At 37.0% G+C, this 22,595-nt stretch overlaps 1 protein-coding gene across 1 annotated transcript in view; it reads left to right on the plus strand.

Annotated features, from left to right (window-relative positions):
• DLAT (dihydrolipoamide S-acetyltransferase) overlaps positions 1-18,376 on the plus strand; it is a 29,668-nt gene extending 11,292 nt beyond the window's left edge. The window contains exons 8-14 of the mRNA XM_054592400.1: positions 5,605-5,672; positions 7,262-7,354; positions 7,696-7,803; positions 12,028-12,143; positions 15,490-15,652; positions 16,215-16,351; positions 16,927-18,376. Coding sequence (XP_054448375.1) covers positions 5,605-5,672; positions 7,262-7,354; positions 7,696-7,803; positions 12,028-12,143; positions 15,490-15,652; positions 16,215-16,351; positions 16,927-17,056 — 815 coding nt within the window. The 3' untranslated portion in view covers positions 17,057-18,376. The remainder of the gene's footprint in view (positions 1-5,604; positions 5,673-7,261; positions 7,355-7,695; positions 7,804-12,027; positions 12,144-15,489; positions 15,653-16,214; positions 16,352-16,926) is intronic.
• The last annotated feature ends 4,219 nt before the right edge of the window (positions 18,377-22,595 follow it).

The raw sequence follows: 22,595 nt of genomic DNA on the forward strand, positions 1-22,595 counted from the left end.
ATCCACTAAAAATGCTAAATCTGTAAGTCAGTTTTCATTGTTAGGTTCTGACAAACTTGTTTTTTGATACTGTAAATGACTTTATAACATGTCTCAAATCATAAAATCTTTTCAACATTTGACCTCAACTTAGCTATCTTACTTCTGAAAAGTAAATGATGTCACCATAGTCAGCATGAATACTTTTAAGGAATTCCTGGAATTGGCAATAATTCAATCCCTTGGCTCTTAACGAAATTCACAGTCTTGATGATGATTTGCATGACGTTATCCATTTTTAAAGCTTTTGTGCATAAATTTTCTTGATGTACTGTGCAATTATAGTTCATCAAATGGAAGTTTTGGGTGGCAATTGTATCATCTATTAAACTTACATGTTCCTCTCTTTTACCTAACATTACCAGGGCACAGTCAGTAACTATACCAGTTATGCCAGTCGCTTTGACAACAGACAGAGAAAATTGCTTTAACATATTTTTTACTGCTTCGTACAAATCTTTTGATTTAGTTGTGTCTTTTAATAGCACTAAAGAAGCCATTTCTTCAGTGACATTATATTCGTCATCAATACCTCTAATAAAATGGCAAGTTGAGCCGTATCTGTAGCATCAGTACTATCATCCATCCCTAAAGCATAAAATTTAAAAATTGCAACTTTACTCTCCAAACTTCTTTTGATAGATTTTCCAGTTTCTTCAGTTCTCCTGGGTATCATCGGGTGAGACAAACTGATTTTAGAAATATCCCCCCTTTTTTCAGGGCAAATTATATCTGCCACACTTTGTATACATTGCTTAATAAACTCACGACTAGTAAATGGCCTTGATTTTTTTTTTTTTTTTTTGCTATTACATATGCTGCCACATAACTAGCTTTTACAATGGAATCCACCCAAGATGTGACTTTTTGAAAAAATTTCTGTTGAGAAGACACTTTTTCTTTCAGTTCCACTGTTTTGTCCTTACAACACAATCTTTCATACGCATTGAATTTGGCAGCATGTTTTTTCATGTAATGCCTTTTCAAATTATAGTCTTTGAAAACTTTCACAAATTCCTTACAAATTAAACTGAATGTCTTATTATTTGCCTCGACAAAAAAGTAGTCACCTCTCCACTTCTCATTGAACAATCTTCCTCCATCCATATTTTTTTCTTTTTTTCTTTCTTTTCTCTTTTTTAATTGTTCAGTTGCAGTTGTCCCGCCATTTCTCCCATGGCTCTCCCTTACCCCGTCCCCCCAACTCTCACAGTCAATCGCCCCATTGTCCATGCCCATGAGTCCTCTATACATGTTCCTTTGTTTGCCCCTCCCTTCCCCCTCCCCTCTGGCCACTGTCAGTTTGTTCTTTATTTCCAAGTCTCTGGTTCTCTTTTGCTCATTTGTTTGTTTTGTTAATTAGGGGAGATCTTATGATATTTGTCTTTCACTACCTGGCTTATTTCACTTAACATTATGCTCTCAGGTTCCATCCATGCTGTCGCTAAGGGTAGGAGTCCTTTCTTTCTGCTGTGTAGTATTCGATTGTGTAAATATACCACAGTTTTTTGATCCACTCATTTACTCATGGTCACTTAGGCTGTTTCCAGCACTTGGCTATTGTAAATAACGCTGCTATGAACATGGGGGTGCATAGGTTCTTTTGAATTGGTGATTCAGGATTCTTAGGGTATAGTCCTACCAGTGGGGTTGCTGGATCAAGAGGCAGTTCCATCTTTAGTTTTTTGAGGAAATTCCATAATGTTTTTCACAGTGGCTGCACCAGCCTGCATTCCCACCAACAGTGTACTAGGGTTCCCTTTTCTCCACAACCTCACCAGCACTTGTTTGTTGATTTATTAATGATGGCCATTCTGACCGGTGTGAAGTGGTATCTCAGTGTGGTTTTAATTTGTTATCTCTAAACGCTAGTGATGTTGAGCAGTTTTTCATGTGTCTGTGGGCCCTCTTGTCCTCCTTGGAGAAGTTTCTATTCAGGTTGAAAGGCTCTCTTTTCTTTGGAGACATTGTAGAAGCCATGCTAGAATTAAAAAAGTAGTAATAGAGCCCTGGATGGTGTGGCTTAGTGGATTGAGTGCCAGCCCGTGAATTAAGGGGTTGTCACTTCAATTCCCCGCCGAGGGCGCATGTCTGGGTTGCAGGCCGGGAGCGGGGATGGGGGGGGGGGCGGTGGCATCGCACTGGTGGCAGCCACACATTGATGTTTCTCTCTCTCTCTTTCTTCCTCCCTTTCCCTCTCTAAACATAAATAAATAAAATCTTTAAAAAATAATAATAGATAAGGGACTTTATTTTTATTATGAAAATTAATTGACAGGAAAATAGAAAGGAAGGTTCAGGCCCTTCCATAGCCCTCTTGGCTTCTGATGCCAGGCGAGGCAGAGGGCCAGTTGTATGAGGCGCTGCTGAGGTGAGGAAGTACCTTTAATAATCAAATAAGAATGCTTACCTGACTTCTAAATAACATTAAACACCTAACGTTGCAATGGTAGGTTGAAATATTATTGATAATCGCTGCCTCGCTAAGTCACCACGAGCACATGTAACATCTGATGGTGTCAGTTCTACTGTCTGCATTGGAAGATAACACACTGGAAGCCGCACACCGCTGTAAAACTGAAGCCACGCATGCATACAAATAGTGAGAGTGTACGTATGTTTATTTTACACGACATTTTGACACGTAATCACAAAAAATACCTCATAATGTTTTAAGTAAACTTACGATTTTGTGTTGAGCCGCATTCATAGCCATCCTAGACCACATATGGCCCGCAGGCCATGGGTTGGACACCCCTGGTTTAAGGGCTCATTCCTATGAGCCTGCTCCTACTTCAGGTGACAGTTGCAAGTCCTGGGACCACCCATACTCCTGACCCACTAAATCAGGAGTTCCTAAGACATGCCTGCCCCCACCCCCACACACACCTCTGGTTCAATAATTTACTAGAACAGTTCATAGAACTCAGGAAAGCACTTTACTTCCTACTACCAGTTTACTATAAAGGATGCAACTCAGGAACAAATAGGAGACATGCATAGGACAAGGTATGGGGTTGTTGGTTACGTGGGGTGCAGAGCTTCCATGCCCTCTCGGGATACCACCCTCCCAGCACAATGATGTATGTACCAACCTGGACACTCTTCAGATCTCATTATTAAAAGAGTTTTTATTTTTATAAGGGTTTCAGTAAGAAGACACAGTTGGCAAAATCATTGGCCATTGGTTGTTGAGGTCAGTCTCCAGTCCCCCTCCCCTCCCAGGAGGGACAGATTACTTAGCAAACTTGACCTAAATGTAATCATTTGAGCAGAAAGTTTCAAATCTTAAATCCTGATGTTCAGAGTTTGATTTGTCTCAAAGCTACCCATATTATGTATTCTTTTTCAAAACACTTTCATATTACTATCCCATTTTTCAATTTCGCTATTGACATGCAATATTATATTAGTTTTAGGTGTTCAACAATAGTGATTAGACATTTATATACTGTATGAAGTGTTCACCCTGATAAGTCTAATACCTGACACCATACAGAATTGTTACAATGTTATTGACTGTGTTCCGTATGCTGTACCTTACATCCTTATGAGTGTTTTTATAACTGGCAATTTTACCACTGTCCCATTTTGTCCTCACAACATTCCTGTAAGCAGGAGCTGGTGTTATCATTTTTGTCTTATAGATGAGACTGAAGACCAGATGAGATTAAGTGACTATAGTTACCTGTTTATGTTTGACAACAACCCTACGTTTTTTATCATAGTCTAATATTCTTCCCTTTATCATATTTCTTTATGATGGACTGTTGTTCCTTCTTAGGGAGATAGGCAAAAGAATTTAAAAGATCTCAACTAACTCCTAATAGAAAATTCTTGCAGGTGGCTGAAGGGTAGCATAAAGCAAGGCAGTACTGCAGCTTTCCTCCTTTTGAGGGCTTGTGGCATCCATATCAGCCTTGGTTGTAAGGGGAGGTTATGGTTTCTGTCTCTTATAAAGTAGGGAAATCTAATAGGGGTACTGCTACCTCTATTTTAGAGCCCCTAGTGAGAATATACACAATCCTAGCCAACTTAGTTCTCATAATGAAGGAAGGCAGTCGGGATGAACTGCATATGAGAATCCTCTTAAAAGTCTGCCTTGGGGGAAGGTAATCAGTTTGACCAAATTTTTTCTAAAAGTGGCCTGTGTAAAAGGTATTTTAATAGCTAAATTCTGAATCTCCTTAGATTAAAGGTTCAAGATTATCTACTTGAGTCTGAAGTTAAACCTAAGATATTATGAATAGGAAAAGGAAGGAAATTGAGAATAAAATTAAAACTATTAAGAGAATTTTGGAGATCTTTCCTCAAGTGTGACATTATACTTGTTTCTTTCACAGTCTCTAACAAAGGCCAGTTTAGAACCTCAGCTTTTGGGTTGGCCAAAAAGGTGGTTTGGTTTTTTTTCTGTAAGATGGCTCTAATAGAGATTAGATGTCTTGAACCTCATTCAAAACAATTTTCTTTTTTGTTAGATTGTATTGTGAGAGCTGTCATATCTGTGCATTTTTTTTAAAAATGATCAAAGTTGGTGAATTTTTGTGTAGCCGTTTTAATATTGAGGATGGAAGAGAATATGCAACATTTTTGGCATGTTGTGCTTTATTATTTCAAGAAAGGTAAAAATACAAGTAAAGTGGAAAAACAGACTTGTGCAGTGTATGAAGAAGGTGCTGTGACGAATTGAAAATGTCAGAAGTGGTTTGTGAAGTTTTGTCCTGGAGATTTCTTGCTGGACAATGTTCCAAGGTCAGGTAGATCATTTGAAGTCGATAGCAATCAAGTTGAGATATTAATTGAAAATAATCAAGTTGTTATACCACACGGGAGATAGCCAACATACTAAAAATATCCAAATCAATAAAGTTATTGGTGAAAATGAAAAAAATGTGTTTATTTTATGGAAGAAACTAAATGGACTTTTTTGTCAAGCCAGTACTAAGAAAGCTATGAAAAATAGACACCACATAAGGAATGAATGGTTCTAAAGATGAGATCATTATGACTGAGAGTTATTTACACTGTTCTGGGGTGAAACAATTGACTTGCCTGATTTATCTAAAACAGTGGTCTATAACTTGACTTTGTACAAAGGGAGTTCCTAATGATCAAGTGACTGTAGAACCCAAATGAGATCTACTTCAGGGTTCAAAATGGTTTTTTTGAACTAAGCAAGAGGATGCACCAGGACTTTTTTTGGAGGTATAAATTGTACTCAGCATTATCCTTACGCTGGTATTTCCCAATTTAAAAGTAAGTAAGATGAAAAAATAAAGTACATCTAATTAGATAAAACTTTAAAAGAGGAATATTTGCTGTAGTTAAAGAGAAGAGAACCTCTACAGATTGTCCAAGAATACTCTTAATTAAAATAAATACTTGACGAAAGCTGGTATTTTTAGGGAGAACTTTAAGGGGCAGGATTAAGGCCGTGATCCCTTCAGAGAATCTTTGGAAGAGAACTCTTAATGAGCTTGCACTTCAGGATCACAGTGTAGGTCTCCTTGAGGAACCAGCAGTAGACTACCATCTATTTTATTGTTATTTATATATCTCTTCCAGGGACTGGACCAGAAGGCAGAATCATCAAGAAGGACATTGACTCTTTTGTGCCTACTAAAGCTGCTCCTGTGAGTTACATTGGCTTTTTTATTTCCCAGTTGGTCCCCTGCAAAGTGCTTTGTTCAGCCTGTTAGACCCTTTCATACATTATTTATTAGTGAAATAGCTTAACCAGAACTGTCTTTTCTTTGTCAAATGTCGCTAGCTACAATATATGGATATGAATGTGATACTGTTCCTCTATAAAAGCAAAGATGATACACTACATTTACATTTTCCAAATTGGGGTTTTTTGAATAGTGATACTAAATGTTTTCCAAAACATCCTCCTCTTTTCATTCAGGCCCTGTTATTTATTTATTTATATATTTATTTATTTTATTACTGATTTGAGAGAGAGAGAGAGAAACATCCATGTGAGAGAGAGACATCGATAGGTTGCTCCTGTATATGCTACAACTGAGGATTGAACCTGCAACCTTTTGGTATGCAGGGTGACCCTCCAGCCAACTGAGCCACCCAACCAGGGCCAGGCCCTGTTATTTATTTATTTATTTGTGTGTGTGGGGGGGGGTGTGTGTGTGTGTGTGTATTTAAATAATTGTTCACCTCTTAAAAAAATTTTTTTTTAAGTTTTATTCATTTTTTGCCTTGGCTGGTATTGCTCGGTGGATTGAGCACTGACCTGTGAACCAAAGGGCCACCAGTTTGATTTCAAGTCAGGGTACATGTCTGGTTGCGGGCCAGGTCCCAGGTTGGGGGGGGCGAGAGGCAACCACACACTGATGTTTCACTCCCTCTCTTTCTCCCTCTCTTCCCCCTGTCTAAAAATAAATAAATAAAATCTTTAAAAACAATTTCTTTTTAGAGAGGGGAAGGGAGGGACAAAGGGAAGGAGGGAAACATCTATATGTGAGGGAAGCGTCGACTGGTTGCTTATTATATGTGCCCCAACCGGGGACTGAACCTGTAACCCGGCATGTGCCCCAACTGGAAAGCGAACTGGTGACTTTTTGCTTTGCGGTATGATGCCCAACCAACTGACCCACACTGGTCAGGGCAAGGTCCTATTTTTAAAGGCATGCTTGCAAGTTGTTTAATTAGGGTTTGAGTTTTATGTAGTTAATTATTCCCACCAGGATTAAATTCACTTAGCCAACTTCTTTTTGATTGGTTAACGTGCTAAGACAGCCAGCTAAAAGTAAGGAAAATGATTTAGTTACTTACTTGCTTGCTTTAAAATGAAAGATTTGTTATTTTTCTTAACACTGTTCAAGAAAATACATTACCATGTTTAAATTTCTCTCTTAATCCTTTCAATTTAAGAATTCGTTGATTGCTTTTTTTGACAATAACTTAGCTAAAATAAAATTATTTTGACATAAACTAAGCATCGAACATACTCCAGCTTAAAGAACAATGACATTTAAAACACGATTACAAAATTCTAAGTATAAAAATTAAAAACAAAACTCTTAAACAAACACATCCAAATCTCAGTCCTTTTTGGTCCCTTGGGATAGAAATAGCGATTTTTCTATAAGCCCTTTAATCTTTATTTTGTCATCTGTACATGAGTTACAAGTGGTTGTTCCCAGTAGCTTATGCTAAGGTTGACCTACAGTTACTAAGAGTATTTTTTTTTACCTTCCCGTAGGCTCCGGCAGCTGCTGTGCCTCCCCCAGCTCCAGGAGTGGTGCCAGTTCCTACAGGTGTCTTCACAGATATCCCCATCAGCAACATTCGTCGAGTAAGAGTATTATTATAAATCTGTAACTAATGCTGTTGGGGGCATATTTATTACATCCATGGTTTAAAACACTAAGGTTTTTTTTCCAGTTGAGAATCTTAGATGATTAGTTTAAGAGATGTTTGGCCAATTAAATACTTGGGATAAACAAACAGTATGCCTGATTTAAATACTGTTGGAAGGGGCTAAGTATGGTATAGCCCTCCATATTCCAAATCTAATTATGCTTTTGAGGGATAAGCATTACAGGGAAGCAGGGTGAAGGGGCAAACAGAACCCTGAATTAGGTAAAGTGTCATCTCAACTCAAGATAAGTGACTTTTCAATCTCTTTGATTGCAGGTTATTGCACAGCGGTTAATGCAGTCTAAGCAAACCATACCTCATTATTACCTTTCTATTGATGTCAATATGGGAGAAGTTTTGTTGGTGCGAAAAGAACTTAATAAGGTAAAAGGTCTGGAAATTCCAGCTCTATAAATTTTAAAAATCTTGTTTTTTCCCATTAAACGTTGACATTTTTGCCCGTATTTTTTTTTTTTAAATAGTATGCCTGTTGATGATGGAAAATGGGTGTCCTCTTAATTTTAACTTTAAGCAAAGACTATCCTGGAGAATTTTCATTTTTCTTTTTTTTTATTCTTTTACTATTTTTTTTTTTTTTACTGATTATGCTATTACAGTTGTCCCATTTTTTCTCCCCTTTATTCCCCTCCCCTCAGACCCCCATGCCAGCAGCATCCCCTCCCCTCCCCTGTTAGTTCATGTCCCTGGGTTGTACAAGTTCTTTGGTTTCTCCATTTTCTATACTATTCTTAACCTCCCCCTGTCTGTTTTTGCTGCTTATTCTCTGTACCTTTTCCCCCACTCTCTCCTCTTCTCCCTCCCCTCTGATCTCCATTTCTGTGATTCTGTTTCTGTTCTAGTTGTTTGCTTAGTTTGTTTTTGTTTTTTTAGATTCAGTTGTTGATAGTTGTGAGTTTCTTGTCTTTTTACTGTTTATAGTTTTTGATCTTCATCTTTTTTTTTTTAGCTAAGTCCCTTTAACATTTCATATAATATAGGCTTGGTGATGTGAACTCCTTTAACTTGACCTTAACTGTGAAGCACTTCATCTGCCCTTCCGTTCTAAATGACAGCTTTGCTGGAGAGAGTAATCTTGGATGTAGGTCCTTGCTTTTTATGACTTTGAAAACTTCTTTCCAGCCCCTTCTTGCCTTCAAGGTTTCTTTTGAGAAATCAGCTGATAATCTTATGGGAACTCCTTTGTAGGTAACTGTCTCCTTTTCTCTTGCTGCTTTTAAGACTCTCTCCTTATCTTAAAACTTGGGTAACTTAATTATGATGTGCCTTGGTGTGTGCTTCCTTGGATCCAACTTCTTTCGGACCCTCTAAGCTGCCTGGATCTCCTGGAAGTCTGTTTCCTTCACCAGATTGGGGAAGTTCTCCTTCATTCTTTTTTCAGATCAGTTTTCAATTTCTTGCTTTTCCTCTTCTCCTTCTGGCACCCCTCTGATTTGGATGTTGGCATGTTCAAAGTTGTCCCAGAGGTTCCTCAGCCTCCCCTTTTTTTTTGAATTCTTGTGTCTTCATTCTGTTCTGGTTCAATGTTTATCTCCTTTCTGCACCAAATCATTGATTTGAGTCCTGGTTACCTTTCCTTTACTGTTGGTTTCCTGTATATTTTTTTTTATTTCACTTTTCATAGTGTTCACTTTTCCCTTCATTTTGCGACCATACTCAACCATTTCTGTGAGCATCCTGATTACCAGTGTTTTGAACTGTGCTTCTGATAGTTTGGCTATCTGTTTATTGCTTAGTTGTATTTTTGGAGCTTTGATTTGTTCTTTCATCTGGGCCATATTTCTTCGTGGGCCCGTTAATGTTGGAAGAGGGGGAACCTTAGATATTTGCCAAGGCAGGGACCCAAGTCACTGTGTTGTGACGCTGTGTGTGGCAGATGGATTCAAGAGGGAACAGTGCCACTTGTTTGGCTCTCAGCAGGCTTTCAGTCACTTCCCCGGCTACCCACAAGCAAACTGGGCCCTTCTAGTTGTGATTTCCAGGCGGGTGGGTTTGTGTATGTTCTAAGACCCTGTGGGTCTCTCCAGTGAACTCTCGTGTGAGGCTGGGAGTTTCTCCTGCTGCTGCAACCTACACAGGTTTTTACAGCGAGAGGTTTTAAGGCTTTCTTTTCCTGCACTGGAACCCTGGATTGTGTGGTCTGTCTCGCTTACCAGCTGTTCCTCACTGTTTATCCACATACAAATGTGGGACCGCTTGGACTGCCAGCCGCTGCCTCATCTGCCTGGTCCTCCAGCTGCCGCCTTGCCACACGTCCTCTCCACCCTGGCTGCCCGTCTCCACCCCTCCTACCAGTCTGGATGACTGTTTCTTCAGCTCCTTGGTTGTCAGACTTCTATACAGTTTGATTTTCTGGCAGTCTGGTTAATTTTTTTGTTTCTAAATTTGTTGTTGTCCTTCTTTTGGTTGTGCGAGGAGGTAAAGTGTATCTACCTATTCCTCCATCTGGAAGTAGAATTTTCATTTTTCTAACCCTTGATTAAAGCCTACCATTTCAAGTTGACTTTGCCATGGATCCATTCTAGTCTAGCAGAGTCACTGTGATTCTACGAGACTACCTGAGTCTTTTGGTAGGCAAGAAACAGCATGTTTTCTTTGTGTTCATATTTAAATACAAAGCACACAGTGTTTAGTGTAAGGCACTTTTGGGAACACAGGATAAGGCATAGTCCTCTATGAGTTGTAATCTAATTAAGGAAATAATGCATGTGGGATAAAGAGAGGCAACTTTTTATTAAAATAAAACTGTCTTTTGTAGATCAGTCCCTTTGTTGTAATGTCTCGTCTGCTAGATTACATTGTATAGTTAAGTGTTATAGGGAATGAGGAGTCCCGTGAAAGTGGTTGGGGAGTTCAATATGGTGTAAGAAAAACTTGGTTGAACTGTGAATAGGAAGCATTTGGATATACATGGCAAAAAAGTTAAAGAAAGTTCATTCTTATGATGGTATATCATGAAGGCAAAGTGCTTTTAAAAAAGGAAGTAAGTTTAGCATATGTGGAGATAGGTTACCTTTTTTAGAGTGGATAGGAAACATCTTGATTTATAAGCAGAAGAATATGCACTTGATGAATTAAGCATTAAACAAAAGTGACATGGGTGCACTTACCTGCTTGGGAGCACACCCACGCCTTTCTTCCCTCTGTGGTGTGCATCTTTTTTTTTCTCTTTAAACTCTAAGGGGCCCCAAGAGACTTGCAACCAGAGGAACAATAGGCAGTGGCAGCTCGTCCGAGGCTAACCCCTTGAAGCTGTCTCCAAGGCCCCCTTTTCTCTGACTTTTCAGTCAGCCAAAAGCAGCCCCACATAGGTGCTCTCCCATTGTTTCTTCCATCCTAAGTCCTTTCTTGTTTTCACTGTCACTAGCTTTGATAACATACTCTCTAAATAAATAAATAAAATAAATAAAAGTGACATGGTAGCAATATTTTAAGAAAAATTAGTCTCATAGATGTATATTGGCATACCTTAATGATAGAAACTATTTTTGCTTGTCATATAAGCGTGAAGTGATAGTAATAAGAATCTGGATTGGAGTTCTGTATTAAGAATGGAGTAGGAGAGAGGAATATGAAGCATATAAAGGAGGTGCAAAGTATAAGTCAGGTTCTTTAGAGTGGCACACGGCCTTACACAGGCTGTTAATAAACTCTCTGACTTCCTCTCTTCCTGCTTCGTCACTTGCTAGCTCTGCTACAGACATAATGGTTGCTTTGCTATTGTTCAACACTCTACCTGTATACTCCTACTTGAGGTGCTTAGCACATACTGTTCCCTCTGCATGGAATATTCCTATTCTACTATCCACCTGGCTTCCTCCTGCACCTTCTTAAGGATTTGACTGAGTATCACTTCTGGTTTTCTCTTGACACCTTATTTCAAAGTTAAGGGAAGAGGAGTGAGGGGAATAAGTTCTCTCTAGTCTCTTTCCTAGCTTTATTTTTCTCCTTAATTCTTAATTCTGTCTAACATACTATATGTTTATCTTACTTATTATCTAGATACCTCTTTAAAATGTGAGCTCTCTTGAGAGTAGAATTTTTGTCTATTTTTTTCACTGCTGGATGTCCAGGGCCTTGGAGTTATATGCCCAGCAGAGTAAACTCACATATTAGGTGTATGAATGGATGAATGAAGCAGTGAAGCATCAACACAACTTTATAACTGGCCCCAGGGGTTACAGATGATGGCATACCTAATTGTCAAAATAGTAAAGCTATTTTATAATATATTTGGAAATTAAACATGAAAAATATATGTCCAATGTATTTTATTCTTTTAAATTGTTTATTCAGAAATAATTAAATAGCATACCATTCACCCATTTAAAGTTTACAGTTCAAGCCCTGGCTGGTGTGTCTCAGTGGATTGAGCACCGGCCTGCAAACCAAAGGGTCACCAGTTCAATTCCCAGTCAGGGTACATGCCTGTGTTGCAGACCAGGTCCCCAGTAGGGGGCGTGTGAGAGGCAACCAAACACTGATGTTTCTCTCCCTCTCTTTCTCCCTCCCCCTCTGTCTAAATATAAATAAATAAAATCTTTTAAAAAAGAAAAAGCAAAAAACTACACTTTTTTCTCGTCTATGCAGATGTTAGAAGGCAAAAGCAAAATTTCTGTCAATGATTTCCTCATAAAGGCTTCAGCTTTGGCATGTTTAAAAGTTCCTGAAGCAAATTCTTCTTGGCTGGACACAGTTATAAGACAGTAAGTATAATGCTGCTGTGGAAGGTGTATATCCATCAGCAGTTTTCTTGTGTTATGTAATGTATAACAAGGAATATAAGGGGTACAGAGAAATGAAATGCATAGGAGGAGATGACTTCCATATACAAACAATTTGAAAACAACGTAAAACTATGAACCAGTGCTAAATTAACTTAGTAAAGACTACAAATTCTTTTGTGTGAGTTCAGGAATGGGAGATAAGTGTATAGATATGTACAATTAAGTTGATAATGACTCTTACAAAGAAAAGTTGATATGGTTTTTGATCATCAGTTAGTTCTGCTGAACTTTAGATGGGGAGCAAATTTGAAACTGGAAAACAGTATTTATATTATGGTGGCATGTGACTAGCATGGTGCTCAGTGTCTTTCACATGTTGTCTCATTTAATCCTTAGGATCATTTAATGAGTTAGGTGTTTCACTCCCATTTTTAGATGAAGAAACTGAGGCTGTGAGTTAAATGACTTTCCCTCAGTTAATATGTTAGTAAATAGAAGAACTGTGATTGGAACCAAGATTCTGATTGCTAAGCCTAAGCTTTTTTCTATTGTTGTTATTAATTTAATTTTTATTAAAATAATAGTATATATGTTAAATATGGCTGCATGGCTCACAGTGACCTACTCAGCCTTTAATCTGAAGTCTGCTCCCAAGAGGCAAATGCAACTTTTAAACTATTATTTCTTCCGATATTTACCTTCATGTTTTTAAATAACTTTTTTCTGTTGTCTTTTACGGATTGTTTCATTCTTTTTACTCTATTGAATGACTTCCTATTAAAGAAGATTAAGATTTAGCTTTATTGTAACACACACACACACACACGCACACCCACCCCCACCCCCCCACCCCCCCAATCATCTATGACGTTGATTATAGCACAAATTTTGGATCAGTACTCATTGTTAATATTTTTATGCTTATGAATATATTGTTTATGATCAAGACATGTAGTATGCCATGAATACAACCAAGCTGCTTTTAGTGATTGCCTAGGAAAGGGCTGGTTTTCTGTGTATTCATCATTAATTCTTTCTGAAACTCCTCGAGAACTCTAAACCATTTTTCAGTTTTTTCAAACCTATCAGGTAATCTACTGATTCTAACTTTTTCCTTAATCACACCCCTCTTGGAGAACATCTGAGGGTCTTACCATTCCTTATATACTATATTAGTTTCCTGGGGCTGCCATTACAAATCACACAAAATTGGTGACTTAAAAAAAAAATCTATTCTCGAGTGAGTTCTAAAGGTCAGAAGTCTGAAATCAAGAACTTGGCAAGTCTGTGCTCCCTCCACAGCCTCCAGGGGAGTCTCTTGTTGCTTTTTCCTGTTCTGCTGACTGCAGGCCTTCCTTGGCTCTGGCTGTGTAACTCTTACCTCTAGCTCCATCTTCACATGGTCCTCTCTGTGTTTGTCTTTTCTTCCATCTCTTACAAGGACACTTGGCATTGGATTTAGGGCCCACCCAGATAATGCAGAATGATACGATCTCAAGATCCTAATTGCAAGTGCAAAGACCTGTTTACTAAATGGATCACATAGGTAGATTCCGGGATTAAAATTTAGGCATATCTTTTAGAGGGCTGTTATGAACATTTGCATACAATTTGTGTTGACATGTTTTCTTTTTGGTAGATTCCTTAGAGTGGATTTGCTGGGTCATAGAGTAAATTTATATTTAACCTTTTAAGAGTACCTGAAAGAAACACTACTTAGATGAAAGGATTGAGGTTGCAGGGCAGTTTCTTGATATTGTTCATTAATTCTTTCCAAATACCCTTCATTCATTTGTTCCTATAGCTATTCAATAAATATTTATTAAACATGTACTATTTGCTGGATTCAGTGGTAAACAAGATAGGGAACACTATCCCTATTGTTTAGGAAGATTATAAACAATATTGTAATAAAAGGATGATTTAATTAAGAAAGCAGTATTTGCTGTGTGATATCTTGGCTAGAGCCCAGCTACTTTATTATTAGCGTGGGTCAGTTTGTTTGCAAATGGCAAAAGCTGCTGCTTCTGGCCAGCTTGGACACATTGAGGGATTTGGTACTTGTATTCTCCTACAGTTTGTGCCTAGAAAGAGCTGGAGTTTTCCTTCATGTGAAGTATGACTTTTTCTCAGCTGTAGAACATTTTATCAGCGACCCTTAAACAGACGCCCAGGGATACTGTGGTTACAATTCAGGAGTTAGGGAAAATGGATGGGAGAAAGAATCATTCTTTTCACTAACCTGTAACTGAAATTTAGTGTTTTCTCCTGTTAAAAATGTAGAAAACAAACCAAAGAGCTGATAATAGTGCTTGTGCTAGTGACCAGTAAAAATCAGTTATATTCATGTCACTTTGTAGTTGCTGCAGATGTCTTAAGATGTTGTTTTGCATATCACTACTTTAAAATTATAGCTACTGTTAGACCTGCTGCAAGATCTTAATAATGAGTTAATACATTAATACAGTAGCACACAAATCACTTTTTAGTTTAAATCCTCACTTCAAGGATATGTTTTTAATGATTTTGGAGAAAGAGGAAGGGAAAGAGATAGAGAAACATTAATGCTGTGAGAGAGTAATATCGATCAGTTGCCTCCCATACACACCCTGAACGGAGATTGAACCCACAACCTAGGTGTGTGTCCTGACCAGGAATTGAACCCACAGCCTTTTGGTGCTTGGGACGATGCTCCAACCGAGCCACGCAGCCAGGGTGCTTTTTGTTTTTTGAATAGATAACTAAATTTCAGTGTAGTTTTTAGTTTTTTAGTTTTTTTAGTTTTGTTTTGGTGATTTGTTTTATTTTCTGTGTTAAAAATATAAATATATTCTGAGATGAGACCCAAAAGCAAAGATGCCCATGGCATAGAAAAGATTGGGAATCTTATGTTACGGGGCACCACCACCCTACATGCTGTTTCTCCCACAATGCAGTCCTTTCCCGTCAGTTTTCCATGCTCAAGCTCTGCTTGCAGACTTAACTCCAGCTACTTTGTCTCAAAATCTCAGGAGTTCTTTTTGTTTAATTCTCACTGAATACTGAGCCTTCTTCTCCACCTAAACCCATGTGTTAGTCGAGGCAGATGGGAGAGTTAAGAGTGCATGTGAAACCAACCTACTGACACATTATCATTCATTTTTTTTAAAGTCTTAAATCAAGGGAGGGGACACAGCAGAATGTAAAAACCAGTAAAGTTTCCTCCTGAGCTGAACAGTAGTAAAAACTAAAGTAAATATCAATATCCTTGCTTAACCTGACATAGAAGCTCTTAATAAACAATGTTGATGATTATGAAGATTTCCTTTTTTTTCTTTTTAAATAGAAATCATGTTGTTGATATCAGTGTTGCAGTCAGTACTCCTGCAGGACTCATCACACCTATTGTATTTAATGCACATATAAAGGGACTGGAAACCATTGCTAATGATGTTGTTTCTTTAGCAACCAAAGCACGAGAGGGTAAACTACAGCCACATGAGTTCCAGGTAAAGTACTATTATTTACCTTCAAAGTATTAAGAATTATGTTATTTTTAAGGTCGGCATTATGCTTTTGTTGCATTTTCCATCTTTTTATTCTGCTTTGTATTCTCACTGACACAAGATCTTGAAAATAAAGAAAACTTGAGTAACCTATTGAAAGATAAAAATGTTTTCCAGCCAGTGTACAAAAGCCACACAACTGGCTTTTGTCCATATTGTAATGGTTGTATATTTTAAGTAAAGAGTATTTCATTCAGGCCTTTTTTTTTTTTTTTTTCTTTCAGGTATAATGATGTTATAATTAGCAAATAGGAATTATATATATTTAAGGTGTACAGTTTGATCTTTTGATGTATACATACATTATGAAATGATCACCACAGTCAAGCTAATTAATATGTCTATCACTTCATATACTTCCATATTCTTTTTCTTTTCTTTTTTTTATAGTAGTGCAGAGGCTTTTCTTAAAAGATCTTAAGGTCTTTCCACAAAACGTTTGTCATTTTTTTCTGAATTATGTTGACAAGGAATTAATATAATCTAATTTTAATTTTCCCCCCAGGGTGGCACTTTTACAATCTCCAATTTAGGAATGTTTGGAATTAAAAATTTCTCTGCTATTATTAACCCACCTCAAGCATGTATTTTGGCCATTGGTGCTTCAGAAGATAGACTGGTTCCAGCAGATAATGAAAAAGGGTAAGTGTCAAAATGGAGAGGAAGCTGTAAGTTCATTTTCATTATATTACACCTGTTTTTGAGTCTCAGTTTTAGAATTAGTGGCATGGCATATAGGAACTTCAGGTAGAGTCAGACATAAGTATAGAATGAAGTTTCTCAGGACAGCAACTCTTCTTAATGTACTAAATGCAGTTAATTATCTTTGAGATAGGAAGCCTTATTTGCTCTAAGTAAATACGGAGTCACCATGCTTATTTCTTAAAGATACAGATAGTAAATATTTTAGGCTTTGTGGGTTGTATGGTCTCTGTTGCAAATAGGTGCAGTGTAAAAGCAGCCATAGGCACTATGTAAATTAAATCCAGTAAAACTGCATTTGGTAGGATTTGTTGATCCATGCTCCAGGTGGTGGTTTTGTGTGTTTCTTGAAGCCATTAATTTGGGCAAGAAATATACAGGACAGGAAGAATAGGTAGAAAATAAATGTTAACCTGGTTGGGATTATAGAGCCAGAGTTGCCATTTGGGCTGGTTACTGGCTAAGATCCAGTGATTGCTTTTAGAATATCTAATAATGTTTTTCTCTTTTTCTAGATTTGATGTGGCTAGCATGATGTCTGTTACACTCAGTTGCGATCATCGGGTTGTGGATGGAGCAGTTGGAGCTCAGTGGCTTGCTGAGTTTAGAAAGTACCTTGAAAAACCTATCACCATGTTGTTATAATTAACGCAAGCATTTCTAATCTCTTCCAGGTCACATTGGTTCATTCTTATCCAGATATAAATATGTTATTAAATAGGCGGTTCTTTTTATTTTTAAGTTAACAGGTTATTTTTAAGTCTGCCCAGTTAAGTTATTTGTTATGGTCATTACTGAATTTTTTTAAATGCCAGTTACACTCAAATAATTGTGCACATTTAGTAAATACTATATTTTAGGCTGTGTACTTCTAGTCAAGGGACTTAGGGCATAGCGCTTTGATGATAAGAACTTCCACTGGGAAATGTAAAGGTAGAATTGTGGTTCCTATTGAGTCGGTATATAAAAGTAACCTGGATAAAAACTTGAGATTTTGAACTTTAATTGCTTCAAGTGTTTTCCTTATATTTGAGGAAATGAGAAGTCAGGAATATTTGTTCTTTTGGAGAAAGGGTTTGAATCGAAGCTTGATTTTGGAATTTAACCCTAATTTAAATTTTTCTCATACATGGTCTTGATTTTATCGTGGATGGGAAGAGAATAGAGAACTTAAAGGAAAATGAGTGAAATTTTTAAAAAACTCAACATATTCTTAGACTTCTTCAACCACTATTTGTTTTTCTGTGAATCCCAAAATGGTTGTTTTCCTTTCTTGAGATGAGATATAAACCAGCTGTTTGGTGTAAATGAGAATTTGTGTGGGTATTTAAACAATTTAAATGTATAATTCTGAGCAGAACTCTACACTCACACTCCAAATAAAAGAATATGGTTATAGAATTTAATGGAGAAGTTGTGAAAGTAGAATTTTTACTCCAATATTAATTACCAGAATTTACCACTCAAATAACTTTGGAAAACTGTATTATCACGTAACAGTGGAATCAATGTACATATGTAAAAATGGTTTCTAGCAAGATATGTGCCAAAGTCTATACATATATCAGCAAGTTCTGTCTGAAAAGAAGAAGGGGAAAGATGATACACTGGTGAACAGTTTAGAGTACTGAAAGATGATGACCAAAACAAAATGGTCATTTCTACTTGGATTAAGTAAAAACTGCTACATGTGTATTTAAAAAAGTGTCCTGTGTTTTCCCACCCCAGTGCTGATTTGTAAAATAAAAAGCCCTAAAATCCTATTGGAGAGAAAAAATTATTTAGGTAGTATACTACTTTATCAGCGTAAATATTTTTTTTTCATTTTGCCTGCCTTCTGGTGGAGAGGGATGTGATATTCAAAATAATGAAAATGAATTGGGAACATTATCACGATTCCAAGGCTTTCTATTGAACTGATGTGCTTTAATAAATATTTGAAATTGTTTGACTATTTAAAATTAATCTGACTAGTGCTTCCTTGTATGTAATATGTGAAGCTATCCCCTGAAATTTAGGACTTTTGTTGTTGAATCTATTCTAAATGTTTATTATTACATGGTGCACAAATGACACTCCATATATTCCACAAATATTTCTCTTGTACTGTTATGAAAGCATCAATACAGTGATTAGTAATTATAGCTTTAGCTGAAGATGCAGAAGGAACAAGTTTATCATAAGGGACCATCATCAATATGAGCCGCATCTGGTTCAAATACTTGAAACTTTAGAGATAATGAATTCTTTACTACTGTTTATGGCTCTTTTGTTCCCCTTGAAATAAAAATAAAAAGTTACCTTCTCATAGAAATTGTTCTGAGTTAAAAATTAATCTGACCTACAATCTAAATCTGGATTCAGTCTATATATCTTACCAGAATCAAAAGAGTAAAAGTTAGAAATGATGGTTTGGTTCAGATTAGATTGTTTTATACGTCTGGTCTAATTGTTGACCTGTCAGTAGTTAATTTTCACATTAAATGATTAAGAGCAGGAACAGCTCATTAATCTGTATAAACTCTTAATACAGGTACATTTTGAGTGTACAGAAGCAATAAAATCAGGACTGAGTTCTGGAGGATATAATCGAAACGCTTGAAGTTCAAGGAGTTACCAAAGCACCTCATGTTGGGGTGTGGCACAGAGCAAGATGACAGTGTGATCTGGCTATGTTAGGTGTTTTATGCCAATCCTGAGATTTATGAATGTAGTTATATAGTATCTCAAGGCATGGTATACAACATGGGTTGACCATGCAAGGCATGATAGGAAACATGTTGCAAGGAATACTCATCACTTTGTAATGCAGAAGCTCTGAAATACATGGGAAAATAATCAGTACTGATAATTGTTTTGTTTTTAAATTAGGCAAAGATTTACTAAAAAGAAACAAGTGGTAAGCATAAAATTAGATTCCTAAATCAAATTTCATTAAAATGAAGATTTTGTTTCAATCACAAGACACCATCAGAGAGCAAAAAGGCAAGCCACAGTGTAAGATTTATAGTACATATGCCCAACAGAGAATTCATATCCAAAATATGTAAAGAAGTCTACAATTTAATAAGAGTAGACAACCCAATAAAATTTTTGCAAAAGCCTTGAAAAACATACTTTATAACATAAGACTTTGAAGTGTCCCATATAGGTACTTGTCATCATCCTTTATTAGGCAAATGCAAATTAATCCACAATGAGATACTATTGCACTCCCACCAGAATGTCAGGTTTTTTAAACCAACAGTATTGAGTATAGATAAAGATGCAAAACAGTGGGAGTCGTATACACTGTTTCTGGGAACATAAAATTGGCGCAATTGCTTTAAAAAATTGTTCAGCATTACTTAGTATGCATACCTTGTGACCCAGCAATTCTACCAAATTCACACCTAAGAGAAAACTGTACATTTTTACACCGAAACACAGGAACAAGAATGTTCATAGCAGCATTATTAATAGCCCCAAAGTGAAACAGCCCCAATAACCCAAATGTCACCAACAGTTCAATAGGTAAATAAATTGTGGGATATTCCTAAAATAGTATTACTATACAGCAATAAAAAGAATGACCACTACAAGCAACAACATGGATGAAATCTCAGATACAACATTCAGCCAGAGAAGCCAGACAAAAGTTTCATACTTTTAACATTTTTATGAAGTTCAAAAACAGGTAAAACCAATGTATGATGATAGAAATCAAAAGACTGGTTACCTTGAGGGGAATGACTAGGAGGGTAGAAGAAGGAGACTTCTTGGGCACTGATAATGTTCTCTAATTTGTGTGGTACAGGGTGGGTTCACTTTGTAAAAGGTTCTGCACTTCATATGTATTTACATATATTTTACTTTAATAAAAGAAAGTGGAGGGAAGGAGAGAGTAAAGGGGGAAATGGAAGAGAGGTGGGAAGATGAGGAAAAAAAAGGAAGGCTGACCATATCTCATGGGCAATGAATAGTTCATGAAGGTTTTTGAGCAAGGAAATGATGCAGTGTTTTAAGAAAGCATTTACATGACTGCAGGATTCACTGGAGAAATACAAATACTAGAAGAGAACCAACTAGCATTCAACAATCCTAGCATCCAAATCACCCAACAAATATTTATCAGTGCAGTAGAGCACAGTAATATCCTAGGCTTTCACATTGACTTACCACTGACTGACACTTGAGATGCGGGTAGTACTTCAGCTATTGCTACAGAGTTGGGGAGGAAGTGTAAAGACAATCGCTACAGGTTTGATGAGGGATCAAGGACTGAAATCAATGCGGTAAGATCACAGGTAAAATACATTATACAAATTTGCCAACTCCCAAATCACATCCTTTACACCATAGGAAAGCCTGCCAGCAATCACCCTTCTCTATTCTGGCTTGACGTTTCACTTCAGCCCTGTTTATCTCTCAGACTTCTGTTTATGCATCTTGCTCCGAAGAGTGCTTTCCACAGCCTGTGCTACCTGTGGTTCCTCAAATTTTTTACGGGATCTAGTTTCTAGTCTTTCCAGGTGAGTTAGAACACCTTTTGGACTCTACATCTTGACTTAAAGTATTCACCAGGTCCGTCTCCTCTCAGATTCCCGAGTCTTCCTAGGAAGCTGTCCAGGCAACTAGATTTCCTTGCGCCTATCCTCTGGCTCACCCAGTCCAGGGACGAGATGTCCCGCAGGTCTCGCCTTCAAAACCAAGCCCTCACTATTGACATGTAAAACCAAGTTTATGGAAAAATCTGGTCTCTAAATCAAGAACAATTAAAATCAATCTCAAATAATTTCCAGTTTTGAGGAGAAACGATATTGGTAAGATTCAAATTTAAATTACTCCACAGTTCAGTATTAGTCAATGCTCTTCCTGGGCAGTTTTGTATTTTGTAGGGAGAGGGAGGGGGAGATGGTTTTATGAATATAAAATCCACTGAAATAATATCTGAAAATATTTTGGGAAATAATTAGGATATTAACATTTAATCATTAAATGTGTTGGATCTTGATATGCATTTTATCAATGCATATGTGCACAGATACATAACTGCTGACATAAGTAAGTGATGAGAGTACAAGAGAGATTCAACCAGGAAATCGGTTTTGACTGATTTTGCAGAACAGGTGAAAGCACTCCAAGTTTTTTGAGGGATGAGAATAAAATAAGTGTGAATTTTAGAACACCATACAATTGTAGACCATTGTCAGGTAATAAATTATCCTATTCCAAGAAGGATTCAAATCCAGATCAAGTTTAAGAAAATTATGTTTTTAGCCCTGACTGCTGTCTGTGGCTTAGTGGACTGGGCATTGTCCTGCAAACCGAGGCGTGGCTGGTTTGATTCCCAGTCAGGGCACATACCTGGGTTAAGGGCAGGTCCCCAGTTGGGGCATATGAGAGGCAACCAATCACCAATTGATGTTTCACACATCGATGTTCTCCCTCCCTTCCCTTCTCTCTAAAGATAAATAAAATATTACATAAAAAATGCTTTTAAATGTCATATCAATTATATTTATTACACATGTAACAGTCTCTAAAGTTAAAAAGCTTTAAAATTAACAAGGACTTTATTTAAAGACTGTTGAACTAGAAACCAATCACAAGGAAGTAGTTTTATATCTAGAAAAGATAATGTTTATAGTTTGATGTGAGCACTGCTTACCTGGGATATAAATTGGAAAGTTGATACCTTTGTATTAAACAACAACCTGACAACTGATGAATGGGAGTTGAAAAGTATGTCACCTCTGTATTTTTAAATATTATTTTCCTAGGAGAAAGGCACTTGTCCCAAAGTCAACTCCGTTTTCTTAAATTAGAGTTGGATGTATTTTATATCCTATGTGCAATAACATCCAATTCCTATTACTGCTTAATTATATCCAACCTGCAGAAAAGTCCATATCTAATATTAAGAGGCCTGCCTGTGTAGCTTATACTCCTGCCAGAGCTGTTTTCTAAAAGAACAGAGGTTCACAGAAGCAATAGGTTTGCATATTATTACATTGACCTTGTATCTTTATTGCTGGAGGAAACTTTTACTGCTATGGCCCATCTTGAAAATAAAAAAACTTCTTGCACAGTCTGGGATTTATTTCTGACTCAAAAATATGGTATAAACAAAAATTTTTTCAATTCCAGCAAACTGAGAATTCTCACATGTTATTTGGAAACAAATAGAATTTTTCCAAATGGT

Source organism: Pteronotus mesoamericanus, unplaced genomic scaffold (assembly GCF_021234165.1).
Source record: "Pteronotus mesoamericanus isolate MK-2021 breed Mesoamerican mustached bat unplaced genomic scaffold, CSHL_Meso_final scaffold_36, whole genome shotgun sequence".
NCBI lineage: Eukaryota > Metazoa > Chordata > Mammalia > Chiroptera > Mormoopidae > Pteronotus > Pteronotus mesoamericanus.